Source organism: Drosophila mojavensis, unplaced genomic scaffold (genome assembly GCF_018153725.1).
Source record: "Drosophila mojavensis isolate 15081-1352.22 unplaced genomic scaffold, ASM1815372v1 contig_81, whole genome shotgun sequence".
Classification (NCBI taxonomy): Eukaryota; Metazoa; Arthropoda; class Insecta; order Diptera; family Drosophilidae; genus Drosophila; species Drosophila mojavensis.
Window position 1 is genome coordinate 513,436 of NW_025318907.1, and position 14,269 is coordinate 527,704.

At 36.7% G+C, this 14,269-nt stretch overlaps 1 protein-coding gene across 4 annotated transcripts in view; it reads left to right on the forward strand.

Annotated features, from left to right (window-relative positions):
- The window catches only part of LOC6580335 (metabotropic glutamate receptor 2), an 89,124-nt gene that overhangs the window by 45,501 nt on the left and 29,354 nt on the right, over positions 1-14,269 (forward strand). Inside the window, exon 2 of one of the 4 annotated variants that reach the window (XM_032730147.2) lies at positions 11,910-13,153. The exons of 2 other annotated variants lie outside the window; for them this stretch is intronic. In XM_032730147.2, coding sequence (XP_032586038.2) covers positions 12,022-13,153 — 1,132 coding nt within the window. In that variant the 5' untranslated portion in view covers positions 11,910-12,021. Of the gene's footprint in view, positions 1-11,909; positions 13,154-14,269 lie in introns of those variants that run through there. One more of the 4 variants, XM_044011188.1, reaches the window with a different exon arrangement.

Consider the following 14,269-nt stretch of genomic DNA (forward strand, 5'->3'; position numbering starts at 1 on the left):
TGTAATTGTAAAAAAATTAAAGCTCGTTCAAAATATTTATGAGCTGCTATAATAATATAGTGGAACATCGTTGGGCAAATTAAAATATGTTGCTTTAGCAACACTAACATGCGAAGGCAGTTTCCGCTTCCTTCTGGGCTGCTACTAACGCTGGTCAGTGAACTGCATGAAACAGTTAACACCATTTCATGGCTGGCCTGGGCCTCGGCCTGTGCATGGGCCTGGGCCTGGGACTTGACTCGGCTGTGCTTAGGGGGAGGTCCTGGATGAGTCGGCTTTTGATATTGTTGCTGGTGCTTTGTTGCATGTCGAGAGCCATTAAATTATCTAAAAGGGCTTTTGAGTTATGTTAACTGTCTGGAATCGGTTCGCATGTTGGCTTTAATTATGCCCTGCTCAGCCAGATGCAACAGCTACGAAAACAATGATTCAATTTCCGCAACCGGAACTCGACCGACAGCTTTGTTAACAGCCTTCATTCGAATCGCATGTTGTGTTTTCGGCCATTCCAAGAAATTTGCATGAAAATGAAACGAAATTGCTAGTCCGTGAGCCACTAGTACTACAATGCTCTGCCATGCACTTCAGCCGACAGCTTCATAAAAAATGTCATAAAATTTATTATTTAATTTTGTCTTTCCCATTGGACTGCCAGCTGCAACATGTGAAATTCTTGCAAAGAGAACTCACAAAATAATTATTCACTAGCTGTATGCAGATTTACACAAAAAACATCTTTTTTTCTCCCCCCCCACTGGAAATGGACATGCTCTGCAGCCAAGAAAGAAAACTAAATGAAATTACCAAAAAGCCAGCAGCTACGAATTTCAATTAGTTTATGAAAACAAAAGTCAGGGCCGAGCAATATTTTCCACGAACTTGTTTGTAAACTACCGCAAAGAAAATATTGTACGTATTTAAATGAGTTTTCATAGACTAAAAATCTAGTTTCTAAATATAGTAAATACAGTAAAAAGCGAAAAAACTCGTTAATTAGTGAGAGCTAAAGTAAATATGTATGAATCAAAAAATGAATTTAACTTTATGAGCTACAAAAAATTTAATTTAAATATAATTTGTACTTTTTGTACTTTTATTAGTTGCGAATATTCCTTTTAAAAAAATAACCATATTTATGGAATTTAAAAAAATATGTATGTTTTTATTTTTACTATTTTGTATTTTTTTTATTTTACAATATTTACATATATTAGCTTTTGCTATTTATTTAAATTACATAAAAGTGACTTAGCGATTTTTATTTTATAGATTTATATTATAGTATCACGTAAATTTATAAAAATTTTTCATACGACAAGATTTAACATGTTAAATAGTTGTTAGGTCCAAATCAAAAAATTTATTTCAAGCAAATTGCAAGTAAACTAATATTTCTCAGCTGGGCAGTTTCTATACTTGGAACAGCTTTGAAATGAAATCTTTGCAGCAACAAAAATGAAAAGTTAAAATTAAAACTGTTTATGTATTGTCTTGACACACTTGATGGCAATAAAAATACTTTTGGATTGCAGATAAGAGACCAAAACCAAAAATAGCTCTGCATTTCATTTTATGTTCGTCACATCAATTGAATGAATCCTCGATAAGATTTTAGAGCACAGTAAAGCCACACCTGAATAGGTGCTCGAAACCAGGACACTCAACTGGAAAAATCGCATTTGGCCCTCGAAAATTTGCGATAAATGAATGCCAATCCACTGTTTCGACGGAGGCCGCACAGCTTGGCAGCAGCCCGACTGTGGCAACTGTGGCAACAGCGGCAGCTGTGGCAACTGTGGCAACTGTCGCAGTCGATTCATTGCAATGATCGAATTTACACTGAAGTATGCTTACATGTGTGCTTATTTGATTTGCGAACCAATATACCATAATAATTTGTCACGCCAGCAGACAAGCCGGCACACAAAATGGCGCCATCTAGTGTTGGTGTTTGTCGTTCGCTGTTTGCCTGCCACAGCAGCTAACGCGGATAACAGAGCCAACGAGAGGGAGAGGGCGAGTGAGAGTGAGAGTGAGAGCGAGGGAGAGCGACAGAGAGTGAGCGACTTTGTGGCTCTGTTGGTTGGTTAGCTGGTTAGCTGGAAAGTGGCAAGTAAACATGAAATAGATTATTTACAGAGTCATGCACAACGATTTGTGCAAACTGTTTTGCCACACAGCTGCCATTCAAGCTTTGATCCACCAGCTCTAGCTCCTGCTGCACACACACACACACACACAGACAGCAAATGGCATAAAAAAAAAGCGTCTTTCAAGCAAGCAAAGAAAATCAGAAGTGTGAACAGTTACTGATAAGCGTGCGGAGAGCGCCTGTTGTCGCCCGTCCAAAGAGAAATTGCTTATGGCCTTACACGAATGCACAAATGAAATTGTGCAAGCAAGATTGACGGCTTGTGGTGTGGCGGCAAATGCTGATGACTGCCACACGCCATGGCCAGCTATAGCCGGCCTGACAGCCAGCTACAGCCTGTCAGCAGCCGACTGAGCTGGGCCAGAGCAAACTCTATAGGTTTACGTAATTGTGCTGCTAGGGAGCAGGTCTCGTCATAAATTCACTGCCAGTCAAACAAATAGCTCAATCTGGCCTTGGCCATGATTTACACACTGATTTCCATACAACTGGTCAGTCAGCACAGCTCGAAAATAGTGAGTATATGTCAGAAGTCATATCTCTTTGCAAAGAGCAAAAACGAAGGTTTATTTGCAGTTGCTTTAATTTGCTGTTTATGGAAAAAAAGATTTAATAAAACGAATCGATATTTTAGCTCATTTCTAAGACCAATATTTCTATAATAATCGCAAATTAGATAATCAAATATGTAATCGGAAAAATACAAAAGTGTAATAAAAAAGAAATAAAATAATTAAATAAATAAATTAAATATCATTTTCATTTATTGAATTTTTGTTGCATTATTTCTATTATTATTATTATTTTTTTTTTTTTATTAATTTTGTTTATGTTTAGTTAACAATAGTTTTATTACAAAAAATGTTTTTTTGATAACAGAAATTATATTAAAAAAGAAAACAAAAATCTTATTAATTTTATTTTATATATTTGCTTATTTTAATAAAGTATTTTAATTTGCAAAAACAAAATTAAATTTCTTTAATTCTATGAAAAATTTGATTTCAATTTAAATAAAACAACAGACCTTTTCTCTGTTTATTTTCTTGTATTTTCAATTATTTTTTCGCTTTCAACAACATGTGAAGTGAAACATTTTTAATTCGAATTTAGAAATATATGAAAAAGAGATGTAGTCAAAAATCAGAGCTGGCTTAGACAGAATATAACCTTAACTAAGTTTCTGATAGAAAATAGAAATAGCAAAATGTTATATTTCCTGTATTTTTCTCTATTTTTCTATTTCGAAGGGATTTTGTATGTACGTATATGCGATATGGTTAATATTGATTTGACACTGGTCTCAATTCCAGATAAAATGTAATTTTTCGCATGCTCAGAGCAAATACCAATAATCGAAACAGTTAAATTGCCAACAATATTAGCTGAATGGCTATCGAAATTGGCCAGCAAATGGTAATAGCAGCATTTTGCATTTATTAGCCAAACATTTGGGCCCTGCATGAGTGTAGAAATAGTCAGGCACTGGGCTTAGGAATTCAATTAGCCAAATTGCCAACGCAGCCGAATAACCGAATGTTTTATACGCCGTCCATTTGGTCAACTAATGCATGGGAAACGCGCACACGCAGACATTCAGGTGAAATGCCAACTATTTACTGAGCCAAGCTGGCCGAGTTCAGCTCAAGACTCTCTGCTTGCTGTGTCATCAATAAGTTAGTAGTGTGCAACGGCCGATCTCTATAGGAGCGGTCAACCGCAGTGCTGTATTGTGGTGTGCTGTTGTGTGCTGTGGTGTGGTCCTAGTCAGGTCTGTGTCTATTTTCGGGCCTTTGTTGGCGCTGAGGTGTGAGGTTTATTGTGCTGTTCGCTATGCAAACAGTCGCCCAAATTGACGCGCCGACAAACTGGACAAATTGCGCACAAACATGGCAAACGAAAACAGTGAAAAAGGCCAGTCAGGCAGGCCGACCAGTCAGCCCATTCAGCTAGCCAGCTCTAGGGGTTGCTCCTTAAGGGTGGACCGTCCGCCCGTCCGCCCGTCCAACAACTTGAAGCCCACAAAAATTAATTATGAAAATTTTCACTTTACGTCTGAGTTTTTGGTTACTTGTAACTTTGTTAAGTTAATGCGTTTATTTGGCGTGCAAAATTTAATTATGAGAATGTCTAATATTTCTCCAGACTTTGACTGTCAAGGCATGCCAGAGCAGTAGTTAAAGTGATGCTATTATGGTCCTAGTTATGTTTCAATAATATACTACTTAAATATACATACTAGCTTTACCAAGAGGTTGAATAAACAAAAAGAATATATATAAAGATAGCATAACTCAATAAAGCGAAAATAAAATTTATTTCATATTCTAGAAAAATAAATATTAAAATTTAAAATAAAGTTTAGCTTTTATTTTTATTGGTACAATATAAAATTGTTAAGTAAATATAAGTTATTTATATAAATTATTTCAATATTTTTGAATATTATATTTATTATTTAAATATTTATATATTTTAATTTTAATTACTAAATTACTTTTATATTTTATTTCAATATTATTAATAATCATATTTATTATTATCTTAAAATATTATATTTATTATTTGAATATTTATAGATTTTATGATAATGTATTTAAAATATTAATATAATGGTCTACATAAGCCAATATATTTTTTATTTTATATATTTATTCTTATTTTAATCTTTATTGTATTCTGTTCTTTACTATTTTAATTTATTTAATTTTTATCTTATCAAATTTCTCTTTATTATTAATTTTTTTCAAATAGTTTGAATTTTTTATTCATAGCACTCACAAAAGATTTAGTATTGATATTTATCTAAAAAATTCTCTGTTCACATTCTATGCTCGATTTGAGCACCTGCTACAAATTGTTAATTTGTACCGCAATATTGACCAATCAGCTCAGGGCGTGGCGGTGCGCCACACACATCATTTGATTGAGTTCGGTTGCCCTGCAGCTGTCATGTGAATGAAAACAATTTGTAGCTAAATTGCTACATGGCAGCGCCTGTCGATTTCCTGTCATGTGCGCAGCCACCGCCTCCTTCTCCCTCCCCATAGACTATGCTTTGACGTCTATGTGTGTGTGTGTGAAAAAGTGTGTGATTGAGTTTCTCTCTTTAATTTTTTTTTTTTTTTTTTTTTTGCCACATTAGTATTTTAATAATTGTGCATTTATATGGTCTTCTGCTGCATGATTTTGGCATTTCTTATTCAGCTAACTTAATTGCTTGCTTTCATTAATTGATTTTACATATTGTTCGTTTAAATGAATTTTCACCTGAGTGCACAGTTAGTTTATTTGAATATGTTTTAGCAACATTTTCATTTGATTGACAGCTGAATAAGTTCCCCAATTACTCAAGTTTTTATTCACATAACATTTGATTATATAAATGGGTTTATTTGGTTGCTCGATTTTTGAATTATTTACGTACGTACGTAAGCCCTCAGGCAGCCCACATCAAATTTATTATTTAGCAGACTTTTCGCTCAGCTACACAAAAACTTTCATTCACATTCATCTCGAGCGAGCTCCGATTGCTGTTGCTATCTGTCGAACATTCGCTATGCGCTATTTGCCCGTCACATACGATGCGTGGATGGGAAACCTGTTGTTTGAGCTGCGTGCCTAGACGGGATTATTAGCCGCATTTTGTGGCCCACAGGCGCAAAGCGTTAAACACACGAAACCAATTACAATTCTTCCATTTTGTATTTTGGTCGGCGCATGCATAACTTGCCTCCGGTGATGTTGCTGTTTTTGCTTTTATTGTTGCTGTTGCTGTTGTTGTTGTTGTTGTTGTTGAGGTCCTAAGACGCTAGACCTATATTTAGTCGGCCGGGCCGCACACAAATCTCAGGTATTTTGATAGCTAATAAAGTTTGCCTTAAAGTATTTGCAGCACAAGTTTCTTAGGCTCGACTCGGCATATTTGTTTTAATATTAGCTAGCCTCCGGGCCACAAAGAGAGCCAGCTCTGTACCCAACATCTAAGGGTTATTTACCTAGTTTAGCTTCAGCTACAGCTACTGCTTTGACTTCAGCTTTAGTTTCAGGTCGAGTGCTTCTCGTCGAGCAGATACGTGCGTTGAGCTACGCCCACATTGAGTAGCAATTTTTATGCAGCCAATATCAATAATTTTGTAGGTTTTATTGTTATTTGCGCATATTTTTATGTATTTACGGGAGCGTTCGAGCACATCAGCTCTAGCTCAAGCTCAGGCTCCGACTCAACAATGTCAGGAGGCAAAGTTTTCCTTCGCTGAGCGAAACTTTTCACGTCGCATTTCGTTCGCCTGGCACCGGAAATGAAAGTTAAATTGTTTTCCTTCAGTATTTATGTTTGTTGACCTTTATTAAAATGACTTTTATAGCTTTGTTGTGTGCGTGTGTGCGTGTGTCCGTCAGTGCGGCACGGCCGGCAATTGCCGGCTGCTCATTAATATATCCCACGTAATGAAATCAGCAATTATTTCCATTAACTGCCACGACCCACTGTAGTGCTGGCAATGCTGGGAGTGGCCAGTTAGCTGGATTTGTATGGATGTTCACCTTAGCAAAGGACCTAAACAAACTCAGCCAATACACATTCAAGCAACCCAAGCTAGATAATTAATATTTATCTGAATAAACGAGATACCGAAAACAGAATGTATTTTAATATCTTAATAAATTAAAATTTATTGCGTACATTTCTATATTTTAAATTTGCAGAAAAATGACTTAAATGGACTAATTTCATATTTTTATGGACTGTTCTCTTTGTATATCAATTTATAATATTTTAAAAATCCAAGTTCAAATTAGTAAGGTTGATTATGTTTTACATTTCTATAAAATTTAAAAATGCAAATAATTTAAGTTTTATTAATTTTTAACAATATTAAATTTTTTAATTTTCATTAATTAGTTTTTTTCTGATTAAATGTTATATATATTTTAAAAATAATTATATATTAATTTAATTCTTTTTTTATTTTATTTTTTTTATTTATTTATTTTTTTTTTATAAAATATTTGTTTTAATTATTGTTGTTTAAATTAATATTCTGTTTTTATTAATATTCTGTGCTGAATAAGAATTTATTTATATTTTTCTATTATATATATATATATATATATATTTTTTTTTTTTTTTTAATATTCTAACAAATCATTATGACAATCAAATATTTTAAAAATATATAATTTAAAAAAATGTAATTTAAAAATATATATATATTATTTTATTTATTTTAAATATGCATTTATATTTTTGATTTGCATTTTTTATATTGTTTTATAAAGATGAAATATATATAATATATAAGAGAACACATTTTATCATTATTGTATATTTTATTTATTTATTATTTATTTTATTTATATATTATTTATTGTATATTTTATTTATAAATACATTTTATATATACATTAGTTATCATTTTGTTTTCATATTATTCCATTCACACTCACATAAATTACGCGTAAAATAGGTTTCGCCGAAAATTGTAATTTTCGAGAAAATTATGAGCCGCACAATGGCGGGTAAGAGCAGCAATCAAATGATATACGAGCTGGTCTCCCACTCGGCTTTGGCTGCTAATCAAATTAAAAATGATTGCGCAAGTGTCAAAAGTGTAGCTGACATTGTTGCTGATTACCTGGCAGCGATGTGCGACATGTGCGCATACATACGTAGACAGTCGTAGGCACTGTAAATAGAGCACAGCCACGAGACAGTTGCGTACAATATCTTCCGGCTGCTCTCAGCTGTTGTTGTTGTTGTTGTTGGTGCGTGTCAACGAAATTTATCACACACTCGCAAGACATTTGTAACTGACGTAGACAGCGACATTGCAGAGGCGTGTGTGTGTGTGTGGGTGAGTGGCGTTCTTTGGCAGAACTTTGCATATCAGCGCGTATGCGTACACCTGTCAAAGTTATTCATAATTCAGCCGTCGAGCACAATTCGTATGCTGTGTTTGCAGCATTTTGGCACTTTTTTTTTTTTTCTTTTTACATATGTTGCTATTAATTTTTTGCTTCGTCGCGTAACAAATTGAAGGCGTCGCGTAATCCGCGCGGCTGGAGTCGGCGTCGGCGTCGAGCCAAGCTATTAGCTGCAGGACGTTGACATCCTTGTCCAGGTGTCAGCCACCTGTGTGTGTATGCGTGTGTGTGTGTGTGTGTGTGTGTGTGCACAAAAGTATGATTGAATGTTATTTGATGCGAATTTGAAAAATTTCTTGATGCGTCTGTTGTTCGCCTGGCATTTATGTAAATGTAACAATTTGTTTAGCATACTTTACGCCTGTCACAGCAACATCATGGAAATTCGGAGGGAGGCACGCAATACACTTTAAAGGGCCGTTGAGTCAATTGCGCTGCCCTTTAAATATTCCCGCATCAGACTGGAATATATATGGGACTTTAGTCAGCTGATGCTCTTTGCGACTGCGACAAAGTGAAACCACTTGGGGCGTCCGATGAATGCATAAATTACAGGCTTTGCTCTCTTTTTCACAGCCTACTTAACGGCGCAACGAGTGCTATTTTATGGTGCTGTTTTATTATACTTTTATTTGTATTTTTTTTTTTTTTTATGCATAGTTAATACGATATTGGCCGTTAAGCGGCCATCGTATCGAGTGTCTGACCTTGCGCCGGGCTTAACGCAAACACATCGAGTGGCAATTTATGCAACTTTGTGCGCTATCGATGAAAATCAATTTGCACAAGCTGAAATCTAGCCAGCCAAACAGTCAGCCAGCTCTGTGGGCCACCCACGCAACAGTAGAAACAAATTGGCCGCATTCAAAGCTGTCCCGGGCACTCACAAATTATCTTTAAATCCCGACTGGGGCTAGGGGCTGGCTGGGGTTTCTCCATCATTCCGATACATGCGAACATACATATTTCAATTTCAATGCCAGCTCGTCTGGGATATTCAAATGAGCGCAAAAAGGGACACAGCAAGTGAGCGAAATGCTCAATCAAATCAAAGTCCCCACATCCAAATACCCAATAAGACAAAGCACAAAGGACACACAGCGCAATGACAAGCCCGGCCAAGTTCCAGTGGGCTACAGTGGCACAGGGCGCAGACATGCGAAGCGAGCAGCACAGCATAAGCCTAGATAAGACATCCCAGAAAGAATCTGAAGTGGAGCAACCTTGGCTTCGGTTTCGTATGCGCATTGATAAGTTTTTCCCATTTGGGCAACACTATTTGTGGGCGTAAGCCGAATGTGCGCTTCAATCAGCTTGAAATATGGAAGAAATAATCGCATAAACTAATTATGGAATAACTCTTTGTCTTTAGATATGAGCTGTAGGTCTAAATTTGGATTTAAGTCGTTAGTATAATGCTATGAGTATATATTTATAAATGAATCAGATTATAATTAATCTCTAAATTGATAACTATAAATATATTCAATTTATAAAATAAAATGAATGAGATTTTGGACTTAATTCTTATTATTATTAATTTCTTTATTTTTATGTTTCCTTTATATATAAAAAAAATTTACAATTTCTTAGTTTTCCAATTCTCTTTAATTGCATCACGATTGGCTGCTACTCTTGCAATAGTATTAGTGCGAGCCAGCGAGCTTGTATAAAGTTGTAAATGAATTAACAGCGTGAGCTTGTACCCAAGCTGAGCGCTTCTCAATGCTAGCTAGCTTCTATTCCTTAACTATCACTCCATGTGACGGTGAGAGAGAGACAAATGTCGTTCTACTGTTGCATGTATTAGTGTAAGAGTGAGCCTCAGCTTGTGTTTATCCATGTGAGCTTGCGCCTAAGCTGGCTTTTATTCTTTCACGCTACCTGAGTGTGTGTGTGAGAGAGAGACAAATATAACTACCACATTGTTGAAGCAGTGTTAGTATAATAAGGCAGCATATGCAGCTGTTCGCTTCTTATCTTTCACTGAGCGTGAGAGAGTCAAGTATAGCTGTCTTTGAGTAGTCAGTGGCATTCTGATTGGCTGTAGACGATGAGCAGGGAGTAGATTGGAATTCTGGAAAAACACAGCGTGAATGATGCTCACCAGAAATTCATTATTAGGCGCAGCTGGCATTCAAATACAAAAGTATAATGGAAAATGACTGAATTAACACACATCCGACATATATGTATGTAATTTAAAACGTTTCACTTTAATTTGCAATTTTGATAATCTGATAGAGCTATAGATCAACCGGCTAAATTAAAGCAACACCAATTGTTTTACTCATTTAACCTAAAATTTACCTGAGATTCCAAATTGTATCCAGATTTAATTGTGATTGATAGCCATTTAAGGCTTATTTGCAATGACAAATTCGATGATAATAAAAGAAGGCATTAAAAACTGATTTGATGGGAAATGACTGATCCATTTATTAGTGAACCTTAAAATCTCTGAAGCAAGCTCAAACACACACAAACACACGCTCATTTGCTTAGAGTGTGAAACAGCAATGAACTGAGACAAAGCAGAGAGAGAGAGGGCGAGACTGCGGCAGATAGAGAACGACAAATGTAATCAAAATAAATTACGAGCGTGTAAGCAGCCTCCGGTGTCTATTAAGGGCAATAAAAGGAAAGCACCATTTGTTTAACGCAATCTCATTATTAGATGCGTCCCGCAGCCGTTGAGGGCACAGCTGCTGCAGCCGAGAGGCGAACGCCGAGAGCTGAGATCTGAGAGCCCAGAGCTGAGTGATAGGCCAGTGAGGTTAGGGCTGGTAATGACAGACCCGACCCGACCCCCAGTTCGTGTCGCCCTCGCTGCCTCGCTGCCATCGACTTGATAATGCCGCTGATTATGCTGATGATAAGTAATTTTGTAAACTCGAAACTGCAGACCGAGAATGTGGCTGGAAAGCGGCGCTAATGCGCCCGTTGATTAGTCAGTCAACTCAGTGCTGAGAGTGGCACTGGGTGCTCCGTGCTGCTAGCTGCTCTGTCAGCTGCTCTGTCTGCCTTCGGAGGTGCTCTGACACCGACAAGCCGACAAGCTCATTATGCCGCCAACAATTTGATTAATTACACGTCGCCCCTGGCCCAACCCAGCCCTGGCGGCACCTTCTTCAGTTGCTGCAAAGGATTTGTGCATTATGAGGGCAACGCTTTTGCGTTCGCTTTTGCTCTCGCCTTCGCTTTGTGCTGCGCCTTTGCCACGCACAAATTCTATGCAAAATTTTCGGTTACCTTAGGCCACACCAACACTAACAAAGAGCACTGGGCAATCATTTTTATGGGCGCCCTTCCGGGGCAGGTGTTTAACAGTTGACATTTATAAGCTGGGCGTGGCTGGCGCTGCTGCTTCTCTAATGATATTAGAGTTCGGTTGCAATGCCGCTGACAGCTCCACAGAATTTTAGCAATTTTAATGACCATGTAATGAAATGTAGACAGCGGCAACATTTAAATACCACAGAAATGAGCGCAATGAAAATATGTGAAATTTAATACGCGAAATGTGAGACAAGAGTTGAAACAGAAAAACATATGTAACATAACAAAATTTACTCCTAATAATATTCATATAAAAACAAAGATTAAATACCACAGAAATGAGCATAATGAAATTCTTGAAATTTTAATGAGAGAGAAAAAAAAAATTAGTAATATATGCAATTTTAGTTTTCATAATAACTGAAATCCCCTTTAAAGCAAATGACAAAATGCCACAGAAAATGAGTGCAATCAAAATAAGTGAAATCTAATAAACGAAAAAGAGGAAAACAAAACTTTTATTTTATATATTTTATTTGATTTTTCTAAATAGTTTGAAACTTTCAAATCCGAAATATGGCTATATATGCGAAATATAACATATATCGACCCAAATAATATCAAAATAAATTGTGAATTAACTCAAGATTAAAGTCGATGCAAACATGAAATTAGCATGTTCGAATCGTTTGTGTGTGCTCGCTTTTGTTATTGTGCTGCTGGCGCTGGGCGAATCGAGTGCGGGCAGCGCGGAGAGTGCGGTTATTGGTGATATACGAGATAAGTGGTCCGCGGACGATGGCCAACAGCAGCAACAGCAACAGCAACAGCAGGAGGAGCAGGAGCAGCCAAAGAGGGAGCTGCCAGCGTCAGAACAGCAGCTGCTTTTTCCAGTTGAACAATTCAAGAGCTACACAGCCGCGAGGCATCATCATATTAATCACCACCACCACCAACATCATCACCATCATCATCATCATCAGCAGCAGCAGCAGCAGCAGCGAAAGCATCTGCATCAGCATAAGCATCGTGTTCATGGCCGGACTTATAGAGAAAATCATTATAAGGCGCTTGAGCTGGAAGAGCGACAGCAACAGCTGGGCAAACACTCGCACTGGCTGCACTCGGCCACGCCGGCAACATTTCCCGATTATGTCAACGACGAGGAGCGGGCGGAACAGCAGTCGCCAGAGACGCCACAGCCCCCACAGTTGGAGCAACATGTGGTGGACCAGCTAGACTATGCCAATAATCATTTTGATTTGGAGAGCTATCAGCGCTATGCGAACATCGAGCTGCCGCTCAGCCTGTCGCCCGCTGGCGGTCCCTCGACGCGCTCCGGCCGCCATCGTGGACGCCACGTGACGCCGCACTATGCCAACAGCAACAGCATTAGCAGCAACAACAACAACAACAATCAGGCCAACAATCTGATGCTGCCACTGATATCGGAGCTGGGCGGCAAATATTTGCGTTCGCTGCCCGACTCGGTCGACTTTCTGCAGGATCGCCTCTATGCCAGCCAGCCGCAGCGCCACTGGCCCGTCAAGCGCGAGGCCATTGTTGAGGGCGACGTCATAATTGGCGGCCTCATGATGGTGCATTCGCGCGAGGACAGCATCACCTGCGGTCCTATCATGCCGCAGGGCGGCATCCAGGCCCTCGAGGCCATGCTCTACACCATCGATCGCATCAACGAGATGCATTTGCTGCCAAACATCACGCTCGGCGCGCACATACTCGACGACTGCGACAAGGACTCGTACGGCCTCGAAATGGCCGTGGACTTTATTAAAGGTGAGCTGTTTGGGACTGTGGACGAAGCTGTTATGAGACTTTGATTTCAACTTGGTTTTATCTTAATAACTCTGCCAGGAGACTCTCTAGAAGAAATCGAGCAGCTCTACATTGGGTTACTTTATTATTTTGACTAAGATTATTCTTGTCTTTTTTAAGAAATTGAATCCGAAAGAACAGAGCTTCCCTTTCATCATTCCGTACCTCCATTTGTCTTCTATCATTTCTATTAATGATTTACAGATATTTATATAATTTATATTCAAACTATATTTTTCAATAATTAAAAATCATAGATGTATTTTGAATATGAGTTAATTTTAAAATATTATGTATTTGGAAAAAGAAAAAAAAAATGTTTTTTAATAACATTTATTCACTTTATGTATTATGTATTTATATTTTGTTACTTTTACATTTATTCATCAAGAAGTCACATATAAAAGAAAACAATTATAATAATACATAATTTTATTTAACATTAATAACATATACATATATATATATATATATATATATATTTTTTTTTTTATTAATAATCGTATTTATTTAAATATGAATGATGTACATAAAAAAGAGAAAGAAACAAAGGAAAAACAAAAATCGTTAATGCGTTTTATTATTATTATTATTTAATCTTTCCTACACATTTATCGTTTCATGAATAAATGTTAATGTGATACATTTATTCATGAAACGATAAATGTGTAGGAAAGATTAAATAATAATAATAAAATTGTTTATTACATTTGTATTTTGTATTTCCTATTTATATATTATTTATATTATTATTTTGTATTAATTATTTATATTTTGATTAATTATTAAATTAAAAATATTAAAAATATTAATCTTTTCATAATTTGTGATAAATATAAAAATGATATATGTGTAAGAAAAAGAAAAAGGACAAAAAAAGAAAAAAACTATATTTAATATAATTTTTATAGCATATTTTAAATTATTCAAAATACTTTCACGGCACCAGACTCATCGCATTTTCTCCATAAACTCTGCGTTCATTCTCACTTTCATACTTGACCTGCTTATGCCAATACACAGACACTTTAATCTGCGCCTTTCCGACGCCACTCAGCTGCAGAGCTTATCTCGCTC